This window comes from Anabas testudineus, chromosome 13, assembly GCF_900324465.2.
Source record: "Anabas testudineus chromosome 13, fAnaTes1.2, whole genome shotgun sequence".
In the NCBI taxonomy this organism is placed as follows: Eukaryota; Metazoa; Chordata; class Actinopteri; order Anabantiformes; family Anabantidae; genus Anabas; species Anabas testudineus.
The window spans coordinates 16,498,549-16,519,360 of NC_046622.1; the positions used below are offsets into that span (position 1 = coordinate 16,498,549).

The 20,812-nt window shown below is 39.9% G+C and overlaps 1 protein-coding gene across 1 annotated transcript in view; it reads right to left on the reverse strand.

Annotated features, from left to right (window-relative positions):
• Nucleotides 1-20,812, reverse strand: part of limk1a (LIM domain kinase 1a) — a 43,982-nt gene that overhangs the window by 16,008 nt on the left and 7,162 nt on the right. The window contains 1 exon segment of the mRNA XM_026374943.2: nt 5,700-5,838. Within this exon segment, the coding sequence (XP_026230728.1) occupies nt 5,700-5,838 (139 nt within the window).

A 20,812-nucleotide genomic window follows, 5' to 3' on the forward strand; every position in this document is an offset into this window, starting at 1 on the left:
AAGTCTGTAATTCCAAAGCAAAGCTCTGACCCAGTTTAAAATGAGACACAAACACACAGCAGCGCACAGTAACATGCTTCAGTTTTAAAATCAAAGCGACAAACTCTGCAGAAGCTACTGGAAAACCATGTCAGGCAGCCACTTGACGCTGACGGCTTCCCTGCCTCCTCGCCGGCTCCTGTATCACCAATTACACACAGAGTTAAAACGGAGCAGCAGCAGCCAGCAGCCTCACCTTCTTATCCCTTTTCCACAACCTGAGACAGCAGAAGCTCCAGAAAAACAGGTCTCCCACCATGTCAGCGAGAGCTGGCGTCTCCCCTGGCTCTTCTAGTTCATTCTACCGAGGCATACCCTTGTCACAACAAAACACCGGCAGCGGCCAAACCGGTGTAGAGAGGCAGAGCAGCAGGGGGAGGGAGGATAGAGAGAGAGAGCGAAAGAGAGGAGCCCACGCCTCTGCAGCTGAGCTCATCTCTGAATCAATGTCACTCCTCCTCGCTCCCCCCACCTCCTCGCTTTGCTATGACCTCATCGTTTCCTGTTTGGCCCTGCCTACTCTTGAACGCATGCCAACTGGCTGCTTCAACCACACACACCCCTCGACCACTACCCCCTGCCGCTCTAGTGTCTTCAGTAAATTCCTCACCCCTCCTGTGCTTCCATGTTGCAATCACATGTCCACACCACTGAAAACTATCAGAGTAACAGACGTACAATGATATAAAAACAGGAAATATTTACATATCTGCTTCACAAGGGAACTAAACAATAACATTAAAAATTAAAATGGTTGATCATTAATCACCACTAATCAATTACACGGTATGGTCCAGCATTATTCTTGATTATAGTTCATATGAGCTGGATAAAGCTGTTAGGATCATAAACTGGATCTTTCTCAAATGCAACTTATTTTTTGTTTTAGTTTTTTTACTGAGACACCTTAAATGTCACTTCATTTGACCTAGTTTGACACTGTGTTAAAAGGATCTCAGGGGAGTTTCTGTTTCTTTTTAACAGAAACTAGATTAACAGCTAACAAGAGTTAATGGTCTGGTCCCACATAAGCACAAAAGTGAAACTACATACTACTACATAGTGCATGACAAACAGTATGATATGTTTATGTCATTCTTTTCTCTCTCCTTCTCTCTACCATTCTTGCCTTGTACAATCTATGTTCCCAGATTTAACTCTGCTGCTGTGGGCTCTGTTCTTCTTCCCTCCACACTCTGTGTCTGGCTTGTCCCTGTTGTCTGACTTTGTCCTGCATGCCAAGAAATGTTGACCCCTCCCTTCACTACCAGCCAGCACCGGAGGGCCATCTGAGTGGGCAGATATTAATAGACGGCCAGATGCTCTCTGTGCTCTGCCCGTTGGTTCTTATCCCGAAGCAAAGAAAACAGAAAGATGTAATTATTTTACTGTATCAACAACTGAGCAAATAACCGAGTAACACTGATAAATCCATACTGCCTAAAGGTCAAGAAGCAGATGATACAGTCACAGTAGCGTCTACATTTAGACTGAATGAAGTGTTCAGCAGCTGGTTATAACATCGTATTGTATAATATTAAAAAATTCAAAACTATATAATATGACATACACACAATTGTGCCTTTTGCTCAGACCCAACATCTGTATCATTTATGGAAATAGTGAAAAACAGCAAATAATATAAATGTTGCCCCGTCATAACCGCTGTGACCAATTCTCATTACCGCTGCTTTGGAAAGAACAAACAACATAACATATTTCCCAAGTCATGAGTAATAAGACAAATTCTTGCTCAATATGATGCACTCAGGATAACCTTGCATCACTAGAAGCTTATGGTGGCTGGTATTTGCTGGTGTGAACCAACCTCAGCTAGTAATTGCTGTAAGAGTTTTGTTGTTGAGCCTAATCTTTGTTAAAACTATGAATTAGTGCATTGAAAGTGGAAGGTGGTAGAGAAAGGTGGCAACACTGACTGCATTCAGCACCTGAGTGTGAGGTGCACAACACGTTTGAATGTAGTCAAAGAGACGTGCAGTCACCTCAGAAGTGAAACCCAATAGCCCACAGGCTCGCCACAGGGGGGAATTCAGCCTACAGAGGCTGCTGTTTTCGTCATAGTCACCATACTGGAAAGAGGAAATGCTAAACAAGTTTCTAAATATATTTCTCTGCAATATTAAAAATAGAAAATACATGACCACATGAAGACTGATGTTTGAACCTACAGTACACTACAGCAAGAGTTTCTGCCTCTTCAGAGTGTTTTGATGAAAAGCAGCTCTCTCCTATCGACAGTACTGTGCAAAACAAGTTCCTACACTGTGACACAGGACGCCACTGATGACATCATCAACAGCTGATCCCACTGTGGAAAGGAACAAAAGCACAACCTGAACTAAAACAACATCTTAACAAATAAAAGTTCCCCACACTTCTTACACAACTGTCTGTGTTCATGCGATTCCCACTCAAACGGTGAGCCACATCACACCAGTGGGAGTTGATAAAGTACACCACACATCTGGGACTTTCCATTGGTTGGGTGACAACCCAAAAAATATATCAATTTCACAATATTAATGGCATATTTTTATTTTTACAACTTATTAAGTCGGGGTTAGGATTACTACGAGTTTCAAAGGCTAAGCCGTTAAATGATGAGGGAACTAAAGTTAATTAAAAGGGTCTCTTTTTAAGCTCTGTATATAAGATTATCAACCAAAAACAAGCATTTCTAATATCTGTAGTTAGGGCAGAGGTGCTGCTGTATGTGTGATGTTACATTCAGAACTTGTGATTTACATCAGCATATTAGTGTCATAGAATCATAAGGGCTTTTGATTTCAGGAAGCTTTTTGGACTTTTTGGACTTCGCTGCTTCGGTTCTTGTTGCAATCTCATAAGTAAGTAAAACCAAAACAGAAACAAAGAAATTCCCCAAGATTTCAGAGTTTTCTGTAATTACTGACATGTTGACAATACTTACTGAAAACTGAAAACTTATAATTAGTGAGTTGTAACCTTTATGTAAAGTTAATACTAATGCAGCTGTAGCAATGACCTAGTTTTTACTCTTACAATAACTTATCTGATCCGCTGATATTGAGTAGTGAAGTGAAGGTAACAACAGCCAACTATGACTAAAACACAAAATTAGCTGATGACAGTGAAAAAACTACTATTAATGCTTCTGGTTTTCTGGTCAGCAGTATGCTGATGTCCACTCTAAAGGGACAGACATTTTGGATAAGACAACCCAATGAAGGTGAGAAACCTGCAACAGGACCAGCTCGATGTCTGGCAGAACTCCGATCAGCTGGCTCTCAGCCCGGACCCGTTGTCACCATTTGCTGAAAAGCTGACAGACTCTAAATTAGATGTGGAGATGGTTGGGACTAGTGCAGATTCATGTCTAGCTGGAGGATTGATGAATGGACACAATTGGTCCTTATAGGTGGGAGTTGGATAAATAAATTAGTCACAGTAAAGGAAATAAATTAAATAGTAACTTCCTCTGGCTGAATTACTGCTAGTACTACTGAAGGATGAAGGTGCTGACTGGGGCAGAAGATGCAGATGAAACTGCAGACACACAACTGCATGTTCTACTTCATAATGAATCAGGACAGTGGCTCCACCCATAGAGCAGCTGCTGTGACTGTAAGAGATGTAGAATCACATCTTGCTTGATAATTCACAGTCTTGACCTTGGAAGCATCTGCTGAATGCTGCTGAAATTACCACTCAAGGTCCACTTACACATGCAAACACAGCTCATTCTTAGTGCCTGTACTCATTTATTTGTCTCTGGCTGACCATCGGTTCTACGTCTCTGTCTGCAGACTCTGACTCACCACTGCATCATGGAGTTCAGAGAGAAGTGTTTTCACTGACTGTGACAGAAGCTTTTTGTGGTGCAGCAGCATCAGTCAATTTGAAAAATAGGATTGTGTTTCCCTGCTAATCTGCACAGGTGACTGTGCAGGACCTCAGTGTGCTCCTTCTTTTTGGGTGTGGCACAGATGCATGGAGCTGACTGCTATCTGTACGGTTACACAGAAATACAAATGGCCTGACTGATCTCAAATTTACTTAAACTAAGGAGACGGTCAATCAACGTCTTTGCATTGTAAGAGGAGCAATAAGCCAGAGAAGGCTAAAGAGGAGAAGTGGTGCAGCAATCGCTCCACTTAATCCACTTCAGACTCTGCTATATGTTTCATTACTGAGATTGCACTGCAAAGGGCAAGCTGTCTGGAGGCAGTGTAAATGATAAAACACACACACACACACACACACACACACACACACACACACACACACACACACACACACACACACACACACACACTCAGAGATGCAGCCATCAATGATTTCTGCTCATCGTGACCATGACACATGACCTGCCAGAATCTGCTGGCTGCACAATCTGACCTAGAGGCAAATGTGTCAGAGGGGATACTTTATGTGCAATGAATAGACCAAGGGTTGTATTTTCCTCTACCAAAGGACCAGCAGTCAGTGAATTACTGATTTACTCTATATTCTGGCTTTCGTGAGGTACCTGAAGCAGTTTATTACTCAGCAGCAAACCTATTGTAACATATTGTTAGTAAGTAAACATAAACAACTGAACTCAGAAACTGTCAGTTAGTGATGACGGCTTCTAAAAGTAAAATGAGTTAGATAAGTTAAATTCATTGTCATATGAGCTTCAAGCAGAGCAGACAGGCTTTAGTTTTACAGAATATCAGTTTGACATTTCCACACACAGCTGATATTGTTTTCATATCCATGGCTGATAATTCAAATTCTGACTGCACTGGGAAGTGTGAAGACAACAAGGATTACCAAAGCCAACTGTGCAAAGTTTGAGAGCAATATGTACAGTACCTAACAAATCCTGCTGTTGTTGAACATTGATAAACAAACACAGATTTATCAATAAACAAACAAACAAAGAGGAAAATGCCCACAACAGATTGCCCTCACTAACCCCCAAACACAAATATATTAAAGGAGTTTTAACCTCCTCAAAAATGACTTAAATGACAGCAAAATGATTAACCAAACAAGATGTCTGATGACTTAACTAAATTACAGCTGTACTTTAATGAACCTTTCAATGGAGAGCAGCAGCTGATCACCTTCAATACAGAACCAGCTGCTGCAGCTTCTCCAACCATTTGTTCGATTGGAGCCAGGACACTACAGGCATGCACAAAAATGTACTTCATGGAAATTTGCATTAGACGTACAACTTTTTCACATACAGTATTAATGTGTTACTTCAAGCTGTGCATTTGTGTGATTCCACTAATCAACAAACAGACACAAGCATCCTTTGAAGCTGGTGTCTTGTCTCTTCCATAATGCAGCAGCACTTATCCTCATTGACCACAACTAGTCTGCACAGGAACCCCATGAACAGCTCTGACTTTCCCTGGTGGTCTGTAAGACTATCTGACACAGCAGCTAAAGGCAGAAGGGTCACTTACACGTCTGGCACAGATCCCACGTGCACAAATGCAGGCTGGCGCACATCAAACCGTGGGGCTGTAAATGTATGGACTCGGGTGTGTGGGTGTTGTGCATGAACTAAGTATCACAGCTCTAAGCAGTAACTTGAGGTTCATCAATGAACAAAGAACACGGGATGTGATGAGAGGTGAGAATCAATGGATGGATCCTCTTACCATGATGAGGCCGGTGGTGATGGGGTCGTTGCAGCCGTGGCACAGCTCCCCAAATTTGGCCCAGTAGTCTTTCTTGCAGAAGAGCCGTCCATCTTTTTCATAATACCAGTGAGACAGTGAGGCGCTGCACTCGCAACACCTAACAGGAGAAGAGAGGTGAGCAATTATTTCACACTATTTAATGAGTATCTAAAGATGAAATTATAAAATCTTCTCACTGCATCAACAGTCAACATACCAAAAAAAGAAACAAACAAAAAAAAAAAACAAGAGAAAAGGTCAGAAATAAGCAAATGATGAATGATACGACACAATCTACTGTACAGAGGTGTCATACTCTAACTTCAGTAGGTTTGCAGCTAATTGCTGTATTGTGATTTCTTCTTGTAATGTCAAAAAAACTCAAAGTGCCAGAGCACACATTTAAACTGCACGACTTACTGTCCAAACCACAGAAATGTTCATCAAATGTTCCATTTATACTTGATAAATGACCCAAACATTGACATGACTACAAAACTGTTTGATTCTTTGTCTTTATTGATTCATCAACTATTATTTTCCACATTAATAGCGAGCAGACAAAGCAGAAAATATAGCGCAGGATATCATCACTATGTCAGTGAATCAGAATGAAGAGCAAATGAAGTTGTTATTGTGTTGACACATTATATTGTAGTGCGCTGTAGTGTAAACAGTACACTAAGCCTTCTAATGACACCCTAAAGGGCCTTAAATTATAGTTTTCATGATGATGATAAGTCCCTTTGTGGATCTATCCCAAGCCACCCTAAATGAGGTGGAACAGAAAAATGAGCTCACTTCATAACAGTCAACTATGACTGTGAAACCTGAAGAACGCAAAAGGCAAAAACAGTGTTTTCAGTGCACAGGGTGTGCATCACACACAAATATGCACTGCTTCGACCTTACATCGACCATCGATCTGTGGATCCCAGGCAGACTACAATCATCTCTTTTACTTGATTTGAAACTGAAATGATTATTCCTTAATTGTAGCACTGGCTCTCAGATACAGTTAAACTATTTTCCTGCAAAACGCCCCCTTACACTCAAACTTTTACTTTATTTCCACGAACGTCTGATTACGTTTCAAAGTTTGTATTTCCTTACATATAATGAGATGAAAATTTTATTTTTTTGTGAAAAAAGACAAAATGAGAATTACAAAAGGCCAGTCTTTACACAGCAGGAAGCGGCAGGCTGTGTTTTGCCTTTCTGAATACGTATAAGGAACTGGGCACAGACTCAAAGATGGCACAGAGTGATCTGAATAAAAAATGCTCACCTGGTGAACAAGGCAACATTTTTTGTTGCCTCTAGGTTTGCTTCCACACAGTGCAGCTCATGAACACCAGTGTTTCCTGCTGGCCCACATCATGCAAATGATGCTTTCTAAGCTCTGGGAAAGTTGTATATACAAACTCCAAGTATTCAAGAGTCACAATAGAGTAAAATCCACCTTGTTTTTACATTTTTACAGGTGTCCACATTGGGAATTTTCCTGAGATAACACTGTGAAAAATTGGTGCTGTATCCAGCTCTCCTACTACTTCCCTGATATTATTATTACCCTTTGTTAAGTCTGGATTACTACCAGGCAAATGTGCAGGGCTCCCACACCCCCAGTTTTCTACACATCAGTTAGCTTTACACATATAACTGGGAGCCAATATCAGATTTTTGCCCCAGGGACCTTTAAGTGTTTAAACCGTGGTGTTGTTTGCTTTTTGTAGAAAGCAAAGTAAGTTGTATTCATCAATAACACATTTTAAGTGCTGAGCAGGCTGTTCAGCCTGATCCATCTAGTTGGACAGACGGTCTGATACTGAACGGCATCAGACATATTCATCAGCAGAGCTCCGTCTGGTCTGTTTGTCTGTCACCAGAATTTAATATTTGGCTGCTGCAAAAGAACAGAATGACGTAAGAGTGTCATCTGCCCTTTATTCTGTTAGTGAGAATGAATGGCAGATGATAAAGACATGGAGACAAAAGATGATGATACAATGACAAAGAGCATGGGAGAAGGACATAGGACACACACACACACACACACACACACACAGCTTCCAAGCTCAGGTATAATACAACAAATTCAGTGATAGTGAGGAGTGAAGGTTATTTCCTGGTAAGTGATGACAGATGAAAATCTCTACTATAGAGGAAATTGGACATTAACAATCCAATATTACTCAGGAACCTTTGCTGAACACAACAATAAACCAGGTGGCACTTGGCTGATCCTCCTCCTGACTAGACACTGTGTGTCTCTATCTGCCCACATCCAGTTCTAACTTCTAAACACTGTGTTGTCATATACGTAGGCACATTTGCGCTGTGAGTGTCCATAAATCAAAATCCTTCATGTGCTAATCCCCTTGCGTATGGTATAAACATTGATACATTAGTGAGTTAGTGCACTGCCTACGTGCTTGCAGGCTTGTGTGTGCTTGTTTGTAATCTGTGTAAATCTCTATGTCTAACAGCCATGACTAAGTGAGTGTCTCCAGTTCTTTTCAGAGGAGCTTCTCCTCCCATCAGCGAGCCGTCTGGCCACGTCCCCGCTGAGTGCAGCTTAGAACAAGGTCAGTTTGCTCTGGAAATATTAAAGAGCTTCAAAGCCTGGAGCAGAATAATTCGCTTTGTCACTCATCTTGTTCCAACTTCCTGCTGTTTCCACTGCCACAGAATTTTAATTTCTTTATTTTAGTGTCGCTGCTGGTTCTTGGTGTGGTAAATTACATATAACCACAACTCATATTTTGTGGATTAATGCTACTATTCTGCCCCGGAGCTTTGGATTCTGAAGAAACCAGACTACAGCAATCTATTACGTTTTGTTTAGCGAACATATATTTACCATCCGTCATTTAATTATTGCAGTACAAACATTAATCAGTGGGCATAGAAACTATTTTGCCCAATTAGTGACAACTTGAGTTTCTGACTGACTTTATAAAGGGTTACCATTTAAAACAGCTCACTGCTAAATGTGTATATGTGAACTGTACTGATGGTACAACTCTTTTTGTCTTTGACACAACACAAGCTGCTGTCATAGCACTGGCAGACATGAAATGGAGTCTGAAATACTAAACACAAAATAAACTAAACAAGCATTGCTTTCCACATCGAAATGTTTGTGGCTGGTTAGTACAGTAACACCTAGGGAAGGATCCATTAATATATTCAGCTGAAACAGCAACTCCGTCTGACTTTGCTCAAGGTCTTGCACCTACTGTAAGCCTGTGAATACAACTACACACATGCACACACACAAAACCTTGCAGCACACGTACAATTTATTTATTGGATAGACACACCCCGCTCTCCCCAGTGTCAGCATGCAGAGCTTCACTGCAGCTCAGCAGATTGTGGACGGGCTGCTTCAGTATGCAGCGTGTTTGGGTGAGCGGGGGGGAGATGAGGAGACTTGGAAGTGGGTCAAGGCTTTCAGAAGACGTCCGCAGCACCGAGCCAGGAACAACTCAGCTGTCTTGGCACTTAGCCGCTCAATAACTGCACACACATACACACATACACACATACACCTGCAAACCCCCGCTGAGGCAAAGTCACACTATACCTGGGGAGGATACAGGCAGGAGCGATTTTTATGCTCTGAGGTTCAGCTACATAGAAATGTGTCTCTGAGCGAAGGTGGGAGTGGCGGCGTATTAAAGAGATGAGTGAATACATTAGTGACTCCCAGAAATTTCTGCCTTAAGCACAAGAATCTTCTCTCAGTGGTAGAGAAGACATGCAAGTGTGTGTGTTTGCTCATATGTGTGCACTTACATTTGAGCGCTTTTGTGTGTGTGTGTGTGTGTGTGTGTGTGTGTGTGTGTGTGTGTGTGTGTGTGTGTGTGTGTGTGTGTGTGTGCTCATTGTAGAAATAAGAGGATTAGCAGTGTGAAAGACTCAGAGAGAGTCTTTCCTCATCCTGCTATGGTGCTCCAAAAATCAGCTTCTTGCATGCTGTTACCTAAGCTCTGCTACTTTAGTGTGTAAAAATAAAAAACTGAAATGATCCAGGTAAACTGCAGTTTATATATTGCATGGCTGTTTAGAGATGGAGAGAATCTGAAATCTTAAAATTATATAGCTAAAGCAACATAAAAAAAAGATAATAAAGAAGGAATAACATAGATGATTTTAGCAATTCAAGGTACAGAGACCTGAAAGACAAAAAAACTGACAAAGGAAAGGTGGCTCTGAATGCTCAGACATGAACAAGTGAGAGGGAACAGAACAGATTTCAGACACCAGGAAGCACAGCCGGATTCCCCGAGGGTCACGAATCAACCAATGAGAGAAGATGAGAACGAGGGAGGGGAGTTAGTAAATCTGCAACTGTCCCCCCTCAAATCCCTGATGGAATTAACTAAAAGTGTCTGAGAGGGCAATAAATTCCTTTAGCAGGTCAAAAGGAGGCAGCCTTTTACCCAGCCTCTCGCCCTCGACTAAAACATCTCTCCGGCAGAATCCTGTCACTTTTCTTTACTTGTGTTGCAAAGTTTAATTTTTATATTGTTAGAATTTCCCTCTATTTTGGTCAGTGTTTCCCAAACAGTGGTGTGGAGGAGGAGGTTTTGGAGAAATCACAAAATATCAGCGACATGGGAAAAACATAAAAACTGTAATGTTCCAACATGAAAGTGGTTATCCAAGGTGCTTAGCCGGCTATCACGCTAGTTAAATAGACTACGGTGATTACCATCCATCCTCTGGGGACCATGAATGTGTGTCAAAGATTTCATAACAATATATTCAGTAGCTGCTTAGAAATTTAGGTCTGGACTAAAGTGGTGGTTTGAAACATCGGGATTTAGGTCATATGGCTAAAAACATTTCAATAATATTATGTCTTGACATTTCTCAAGTCTATAGTTTTTCTTGTAAAACACTCAATAGTTTTGCTATAAATAACTAAATCAGAGGATAGTCACTCTACTCTTACTCTTTTCGTTTAATTTCAAGGGTGACAACAACAAAGGTTGTTGTGAATCTTAATATGAGACACGCTGTTCTTTGTCTGCTATTCTTCATATTTATTATTCCCTGTAAGAAGTTCTCATTGGACAGTTTCATGATGTAAAATGTTTTCGAACTTCGACTCTGCGTTCATCATTCTGACGCTCTGACCCGGGTCAGTACTCAATGACATGATTAATTTGTCCCAGCTGATATGAACAAACTCAGGTTGAATGAAAAACCATCAGGTCTGAGTAAATGAACGGAATTAAACTCTAGAGACTGAACTGCTGAGGACGATGACAATGTAAATATATTGCAGGAGACATGTTGACCTGCAGGTGCCTTAACAAACATGAACAATATCTCATCTGCACTGACATACTGTGTAGAACTGTTCAACGTATACCATATGGTATGATAGATACACAGAAAAACACCACTACTTTCTGTTTATGTTGGTTTAAGTACAGCTAACACATTTAGTTCATCATCATCAATACTTTTTCCAGCAAAAACATATTTTATGCTTCTACTTTGAAGATATACTGTGATTCTTCTGCTTCTTTTACTTAATCAAATGTTGTTGAGCTAAATTTAAAGATAAAAATAAAAAATCAGCAGATGAATGATAATAATAATGAAAAAGGTTGCAGGTCTACAACAGATACCTGTCTAACAAATGAATGAGTCCTCCAGACATGCAGATAGACTATTAAGTATTTATGAGGGCTAAATGTTTCCATTATTTCTGCTGTGTCTCGGTGAAGCTGAACTGCAAAACTCTGACGTATTGTCTCAAATGAGTCGGCCTCGAATAAGCTTCTCAAAACTAAAACTGTACAAAGATAATGCACTTTTTAATTTTCTGCAACAGTGCATATCTGAACTACTGTGCTGCAACATTTCATTTCATTAAATTTCATCAACTCATGTTGTGATTACACAACACAATACTGAAATATCAGAGAAAGAGCTCAAGGTGAGAAAATGTCTGTCTGTTGAAAACCCAAAGATACCTCCTTTAATATAAAAGGAAGTTAAAACCTTTTTGCGTGATTTTATGATCAAATCAGTTGCCAATTATGTTTGTAAAGTAGCTCTTGTATTTAGTTTGTTCTTTGATCTCAATATGACTCCCTTACATCCTATAATTGCCTCACAATAAAATAAGACCAGGATCTAATCAGACTTCCACACAAACCCTGCTGACCATCCACTTCAGGGTTTAACGATGAGTATGTGTACACACACACACACAGTCACAAATTATTAACTGACGTGCAGACTGACACTGCTACAGGAAGCAGGAAGGGTCTAAAGGAAACAGTCTGTGTGTTCTGGTAGAGGTGTTGACGACGATCATTACTAACTGACAGGTGCAAAGCTGAAAGATTGACGAGGAACTACACCTCATAAACACACACACACACACACACACACACACACACACACACACACACACACACACACACACACACACACACACACACACACACACACACACACACACACCTCCTCATCAATTATTGAATCCTCCATCCAGGAGGACATCTATCTTCCTTTCTATCTGCATAGACAGCAGAAATGCTTTTGAGTAGTTCTGATCAATAAATCAATACACTGGTCGGTTCAGCCAGAGAAATCGGACAATTTGCATGAAGTCCGATGTTGACAGAAAAGAAATGAGTCTCAGCCAGCGTGCTCAGTGGTTGCTCCTGTACTGCAGCCTAAGCTCCCAGACAAAGAGAAAATACAACCTCTGGGAAAGAGATGAGGCGTGGACACAGACACAGACGCAGACGGGTGAAAGTCACAGACTGTCTGGAGGAGACCCCTCTCCTCCCCCTCAGGAGACATAAATAGACTGGGATTCCTGGTCCTGAGCCAACATTTCCACTGCTGATTCTTTACGGAAAGAGAGGCGAGAATTCCCACACCTACGCAGAGTGAAATTTACCTGTGTGACAGGAAAGTATGCTCATAAACAAATTTACCTTTCAGACTAACAAAAGAGCTCCATGCACTTTCATTCAAGAAGAGAATTAATTAGATATTTTTAAGTCAGGGCTTTTTATGTAAAGAAAAAAAACTGATTGATGACGAGCTCAAATCATACAAAGAGCTATTTCTAGTACACGCTCTAGTTGTATTGAAACATTAGAGGAAGATTGTTCTGTTCTATTGTGAACATTAAACATTTCTAAGCTTTGTTGTTTAACTTACATTTTATTGAAAAACATTTAAAAATTGTCTGAATTTAGGGATCAATCATTTTTTTTCTGCTCTGGCTCATTAACACAGACACATTCATCTAATTCCCACGCACCCCATTTGGTGCCCCACCAATTTAACACCTCCCACCACCACCTTCTCCATGGCGACAGGGAATGCCACAGCGATGATGTCACCATCTCACATTTTTAAAAAAAAGAAAAGAAGAAGCATTACATCATCGCTTCCTGGTCGTACTGGGTTGGGAGCTTCGACCTCTACCGGGAAATCCCTCAGCCAGTCAGGCTTTAGTCTGTTCCTCTAAACGTATTCTTTTATTTCACTGATAAAGCAGGAATTACAATAAAGACACAGAGAGAGGAGAATAGAAACAGAAACAGAAGGTAAAAAGAGCTGCTCTGGTGCTTGAGGGTTTAGCTCATACGAGAGCAGCAACATGGTTTAAATGTCCTCTTGGGACCCCGGGCCTCTGTATGAAATACAGTATTTAATGCTTCAAAGTGACAAGACAAAAAAAAAAAAAAAAAAACAACACTTTATTAACTTTATTAATTTAATTTGTTTGATTTAACCTTTTAAATTTAAATGTGTCACTGTTTATTCATAGTAGAGAAGTTGCACACTGACTTGGGTTATTATTTACAACAATATGTGTGTATGTGTGTGTAGCACACTTTGGGAACATCTAGTGCTGGTGCAGTCCTAATCTTGACAGTACTACTTTAGAGTTCCCACATCTCCATTTATACCTGTGTTAACCTTTCAAACACTGAGTTAAAGAAAGGAAGAAGTAACAGAGTGTGCATATAAAGAGTGGAAATAACTGTGTCCTCCAAACGTTTCAGATTGTGGGAGACGGTGTTTACTTGAGGCCCGCTGGTCTATTCAGCTGGTAAACAGGAGCCCTGGCAGACAGTGAGTAAATGATGTGTACGGCAGCAGTTTCCTTTGTGACCGTTAAGCTGGTCCGACTGACTGACAGTCAGTCTGGGGCCTTCTCACTTGTTCCACTGAGGGGAAACGACAAAAGGCTTCAATGAGCTCTGGGAACCACAGTGTTCAGCAGGATTCAGGAGAGACAGCTAAGCTCCCTCTCATTATCAGGACTCTTTTACAGAACAGTGTGTTACCACCCAACAAACAGGAGGCACACTAACGCATGAAGTGAAAATAGTGGTTTTCCATCAGGTGAGACAGTTCCAGGGTTCCAGTTACAGGGATGCTTTACTAGAGCGCTTGATACGATGAAATCATCATAACTGTTATTGTTTATATCTGTGCTTTCTGAAAGTTAAAATATCTGTGGAAAAGGTTTCTGTTGTTGCTCTGTACGATCAGGACTAAAGTAGTATCAAAGACTGGCTTTATACGAACAAACCCAGAGCTGTAAGAACGTAGTTATATGGACTAACAAGTATTGTATAAGTATAGCACAGATTTCGTGCACATCATCCTGCACCATCAGTGCCACATGAAGCCACATCTGGAGACTCACGCCAGGTGATACTGCACTTCACTACACCTGAAGTCACAAACTAGAAACTGATTATAAGATTTCCAGTCACATCTAAAACTGGACTTGCTATATAATAAAGAAACAGAACTGAATAAATGATTACACTATAATTAATAACTATAATTACAGTATAACTGCAGTGTGATGTTTACACTGTAAACTGCTTTGTGTAACTTGAATATGACACAATGAAACTGCAACAGCAAACAATCCTGAAGTTTAGTCTATGACGTTTGACATTCTGACATTTTAATGTCAAATTTAGATTAGATTAGATCAGCTTTAGTCCACAAGTACATAAAGAGTTAGCGCTTAAGTTCAACACAGTTTAGTTATTGAAGTAAGCATAAAAGTTGAAGCCTGGTTAAAGACTATATTTTCTGCAGTAAGGAAGGTCAAATGTGAAAGTGACAGGATTCACTAAATAGAAAGAAAGAGAGGAAGTTAATCTTCCCTTCTTTAATCACATTCAGGGTTTAAGTCTGGACTCTATCTGCTCAAAATGCGACGAAATTGAATTTTTAAAGTATGATTAAATATTGTCGTAAAAAGCCAAAGGTTAGACCTCAGGAACACTTGATTAATGAAAATGTACCAACACACAGGATAACTCCTTTCTTCTCTCTGAAAATGTTATCAGCAGGTACAGAATGAACGCTGGGGCGTCAGCGTGAGCAGGACCAGGGGTGACTCATGCCATTCAAACACAGAGAAAAATGTAAAAAGAATTTTGATATTACTTTGATGGTCGCCATCACTTAAATATCTAACTTTTAGTAAACATTCACAAACGAATTGCACAAACATAAAACTACGTAAAACAAAACTTTCATCATGCCACTGAAATTAAATACTGATCATACTATACATATGAAAAGGAATCAATATGGATTAGGAAAAATTATATGTTGTTTTTAATGTAGTTATAATTGTAGTCATAATTAATCTGGTCTATATTGTAAAAATCTATAAGTCTCTATAGTATTGACAGAGTATAAATGAAGCTATGAACGATGAACACTCCAAGACGATTCATAATCAGATCAGAACCAGTTTAACATACTAAACTAAGAGCAGAGTAAAACCCGTGTGCTCTGCACACAAGAATAAAAACAGTGACTATTTTAAAATATGACGATTAATAAATGATGCTGAAGTGTGTGGACTGCGTTTTCACACTACTGGCACCATTTATACTTTATAGACAGTCTGTTTTTAGCTTTATTAAGGGTTAGTAGCTCATTTACTATTGTCATAAGTTTGATAGATTAAAAGCAATGAATAGCAACAACTCCAGGTTGTGGAGAAATCCTCCTCCAGCACAACAGTTAAAACGATAACATTGTGATGCTGAATAAAACTTTTTATGACTTAAGAATTTAAAATTATTCAACCCCCTGAACAAAATCCTTCATAGGAGCAACACATTTTAGGCAATGTCTCATGGACACTTAACGCTCCTTAACAAGGGTTTGACTAGTTGGGATAGAACACAAGAAATCACTGGAAAATTACTATATACATACTATATACTATATATAAGTAATATATAAGTAAGTATTATTAAAAGTTTGTGCTGAATTAAATTGGAAGAACAGCTTGAAACATGAGCTGTGTTGAGCTATTTCAATTGTTCTTGTTTGAATTGTTCATTGCAAACAGCTGAAGGTTTGTTCATTTTGCCAATACTCATTTGCAAGGACTTGAATAATTTTGACTGCAGCTGTACGTATCAGTAAATAGACAATAACTACTGTATGTACTATCATTAAGTTATTTCTGGCTGCTTTGGAATTACAAATGTCAAACCACATCTTTTTGGTTTTCCTCTGAACAGCTGGAAAACGTGCTTATCAGCGTTGCCACACACACATTATGAACCGAACATTGAACGCTCTGTAGTGAAAGCTCATCCTTCTGTATTTTGACTATTTTGGCTACACACATACATGTTGTTAAATTTAGTAACATGTTGAGTAATATTATCCGACGACAACTGTGGAAGTTTATAACACGGAAATACAATGTTACATGTAGGCCAACAGGGATTGATTCATTGTCTTACAGTGAAAAAAGAGAAGTCACCAACAAACACAAAGAGACAAGCGTGTGACCAACACAGTGGACTGATGTCTGTTTGGGGAAGTGAGAAACAGCTTAAAGAGAAATGAGCAAATCAGCTTAACCAAATTGCTGTACCTACATCCCTCTGACAGGTCCTGTTTATTACCTGATAAACCACAACCACTTCATGTATTTTTGCATTTTAACACTTAACGATAAAGCTGCTGTTTGTCACATTCACTTCAGTTTAAACGCGTATGTGTGGTAAAAAAACAGGAAGTGATCGAAGGGGTATTGCACAAAAATAGAATTAAGAAATATCTCCTTTTTTTTTCTTGGTTAATTTATTTAACGTTATGTCATAATTTGGTCAGTTTATATCAATTTACCTATCTTATTAATTCTCTATTTACATAGTCTTCCTCGTTTTAGATGTAGGTGCAATCCACTACACCAATGATGCTGTAACACAAACTAAACTGTGCAGTGTAAGAGGTTTTGATGTTATTTGTAATTCATGTTACCTGCAGTCTTGTAGAACTCCTTCTTGATGTGGAGGGGACTTCTGTGGCCAGGGATGATTATAAAAACACGGCAGAGTGATTTTATTGCCAGTGTAATTCTTCTTATTGTGCAGAAAATAGTGGCTTTATTGAGATTTTCAGCATCCCTGACCCAATAAAGGAACAACTTGCTAAGTACTGCAGGGTTACACACACCATCTGTGGGACAGTGAGAGCTTGGCTCCGCACTGTCTGATGTTATATGCGTGAACCCAAAAGCCGACAGAGATATCGGAGGCCATCGCGTCAAGAACACCCTCTCAATCAGGTTTTGGTTTTCAAATGCTAAAGGAGCAGACCTGTCCCTGATGCCTGACTGCTCGTCTCAGTATCAAAGTTTCCTCATCAACTACGTTGGGCAGGCCATTGTCAAGAGAAACTTGAACCTAGAACCTGTTCAATTTATTATTATTATTATTGTTCATTGTTTCTAATAGTTCGGACAGCTGAACATAAACATAGGTCCCTTCAGGATTCATCTGTTCTGGATGTTGCCTGCTCTGGGCCAGGCTAACTTCAGAGAATAAGTCTCCATAGTAGCTTAAGTCCACTTAATTTAACCTGCTTTTGTGTGAAAATCCCAGCTTAATCCCTTATCTTGGTTTTGTGCAACACCCCTTTTGTCTGAGAGTCAGCTCGACATCCAGAGCAGATCAGCAGTATAATATAACATCTTGAAACCAAGACACGAGGCTAGGAGAAATGTGACGTGAGGTCAAGAAGCCTCAGGCCAATACCATGGACATCCCCAACTTAACAGAGAAGAGAAACTCAACAATCAATCAAACTAAATGCAAAGACGCTGAATAAAAACACAAATGAACAAACAATAATCATGATCAAACCACCAGTAAGCAGTCAAACATTTTATCAACTAAATTATTAGGTGGTTGTATGAAAAAATAACTGCCAAATAAATTATTAATGATAATAATCACAAGTTGCTTAAACCTTCAGCTCAGTTGATATGAAAATGAATGGAACTACTTCACACATTGTTTCTGTCAAACAGGTGAAGTAAATCAAGCAAACTTTCACTTAATGGCATTAACTCTCTGGTTCAGTTAGTCTGGGACTCAGGAGGCTTCGACATCACCTCTTCACATGAACATTTACTGGAGCATAGTGAAAAATGTGCAAGTTAAGTTTACTTCAATGAGATAGTTTCACTGATTCACTTACTGTCTCCTGATGCGACGTTGGTGCTTTGCTGACATGTCACCCGTGGGAGAGAGGGTCTTGTTTTGACAGCCAGAAGATAGACTCATGTCAGCAGCTCTGATGTTCAACAGCTCAACCGACCTCACAGCCTCGCTGTCACAACCATCAATGACAGGCGCTCTCTGTACTCTGTCTCTCCCTTCCTTTGCTTCCTCTCTCAGTGCAGCTGCACAGAGGGTCACGCTTCTTTATCAACTATTTCCTGTCGTCTGCCCGTCCTGTGGGAGCAGACATGACCCTGTGACGTCACACGGCAGCCCCACCCACCCCATGGCAGCTCATTTCTTCTTTTAAGCCTCACGAAGACATGGCTCAGAGCCGCCCTCACAGTGTAAACCTGCACATTCCCGGCAATCTTTAATACATTTACTGACTCTGGCAGCTCAAATTGTTCCTATTATTCTTATGATTCTTCATCTGTTAAACCGTCCCAGCTCCTCTCTGATTATTCTCCGCTCACGTTAGCCCTTAGGTGCTTTGTCCAGTGAGGGATAAAAGAGACTCTAGTGAGGCAGCATCTCCTCTTTTATCACATCAGGTGATGTGTAACCATGAAATCCGGTTTAGTGTAGGTGGTAACCACTGCAGATGAAACCGCCTCAGACAAATCCTGTGAGTCTACACTCCTGTCAGCAACAAACCATACTGACTAAAGCAAACGCCCACAGACCTCTTGACCCAGAAACACAGCTGAGCTGATATTACTGGACAGATACTTTCTAATTCACTTATGATTCAATGTTACTAATAATCACAACTACCTGTATTTATTGACGGGACAGATCAGCTGACAATGAAAGCTACTGATTTTTTTTTTACCTCACATTTGAAGTTGTACTTTTATACTTAGAGTACATTTTAGACTAAAGTAGTACTTCTGCTTGAGTACAAATTTGGAGTGGTACTGTACTGTTAATGTAGTTAAGAGTGCACGCTGCTGGTTTCCATCTATGCTTATTTTGGTGCAATGTGAGCAGGTTTACAGGGTCGTCTACTGCTAGTCCTTGATGACCAGACTTTTAATTCAATATTTAGTGTCTTTACAAAAACAGTAACTATTAACAATCAACAACAATTACATATGAATACACGTGTGTATATTAGTCACATGGGAGATTTTGTTTTACTTTTGCTTTTGATATTTTTATCACCACTTATGGTGTTTTGCTCTTTACATGGAGTTATACAGTCTCACTAATATCTATCAGCCACGTCACCAGGACAAAGATCTCTATTTACAAAAAATCATCTCAGCAGCCTTCAGTGATGAATCGAGACATGTTAAAGAAAATACGAAAAAATTCAATATCATAGAAGAAAAGCAACACATCCCCACATTTAGGAGCTGGAACCAGGAAATGTTTGGCATTACTGCTTGAAAAAGCTACTTCCTATTTTGTCTGTCAATCTACTGAACATTGTTCAAACTACCCAGCCTATAAAATCTCAGGGGTAATTTACATTCAATAACAACTCCTTAGAGATTCTTGACTCCTTTCACAATCTCACCTCAGTAACGTTACTGAACCACCAATGAGTCTGTGTCAACGTTATACTTCAAGATTTATTTTCTACCTCAGCTGAAATAGTGCTATCCAAAGGCTCCACAAATCATCTTCGTCTGCCTCCATCATGTCCTGCAGTTTGTTTCCAGGCAGAGTTCATCTGCAGGTAGAAACAGCTGAGTCACTGCAGCTCTTTTTATTCAGCAAAATGTTCCTGTCAGACAGCGTCAGGACGTGCACTTATGATCCACAACTGCATTATGCTTTTTGTTTTAACTTTTCAGACATACTCAAACCAATTATCAGATGTGACTGTGGTAGTAATGCAGGTCGTGCAGACGTGAGTCAGAGAGTAGCGGAACAGATGGAGACAGAGACGTGTCCTACAACACAGGAAGGCAGTCGGGGAGCTGCAGGGTGCGTGTCAGCTCGTCCTTGAGAAAAGGACAATCGTGTCTAAACTCTCACAAAGTTTCTCGAGACAGCTCTCTGTATGTCTGCATGAAACGGTCTGATGTTAATGCATCAGTGATGTTGGAAAATACACTTTACATTCCAGATGTCATCAGTTGATGCACCGTGGATCTAACAAATAGGGTTTTTTTGCAGTTTTTTTGAGGCAAGTAAACACAAGTCTTTAGTCCTTCGAGACGACGTTTTAGAAAAAAGACTGTCAAGCAGAAATAGTTTTACTAAGAACAGGACAGTGCTGCACTGTACTGCAGTGAGACTGCAGCATGGGTTGAATTTTCAGAGGAGGAGTGAAAATATGAACTGAAAAGATGTGGATTTACAGAATAGCCCTTTTCGAGGTTTATGCAAATTTGTAAATCTGTTTTATTATAGAAAAGAGAATTATTTTGAATAATTGTAAGCCAATGATTCTGACTACAGCATCTAATTCAATTAATGGCCAAAGATAAGAGAACAAGAACATGACATGCTAATTTTATACAGTGAATAATAAAAAAAAAAAAAACACAACACCGAACCAAAAGGACCATACAGATT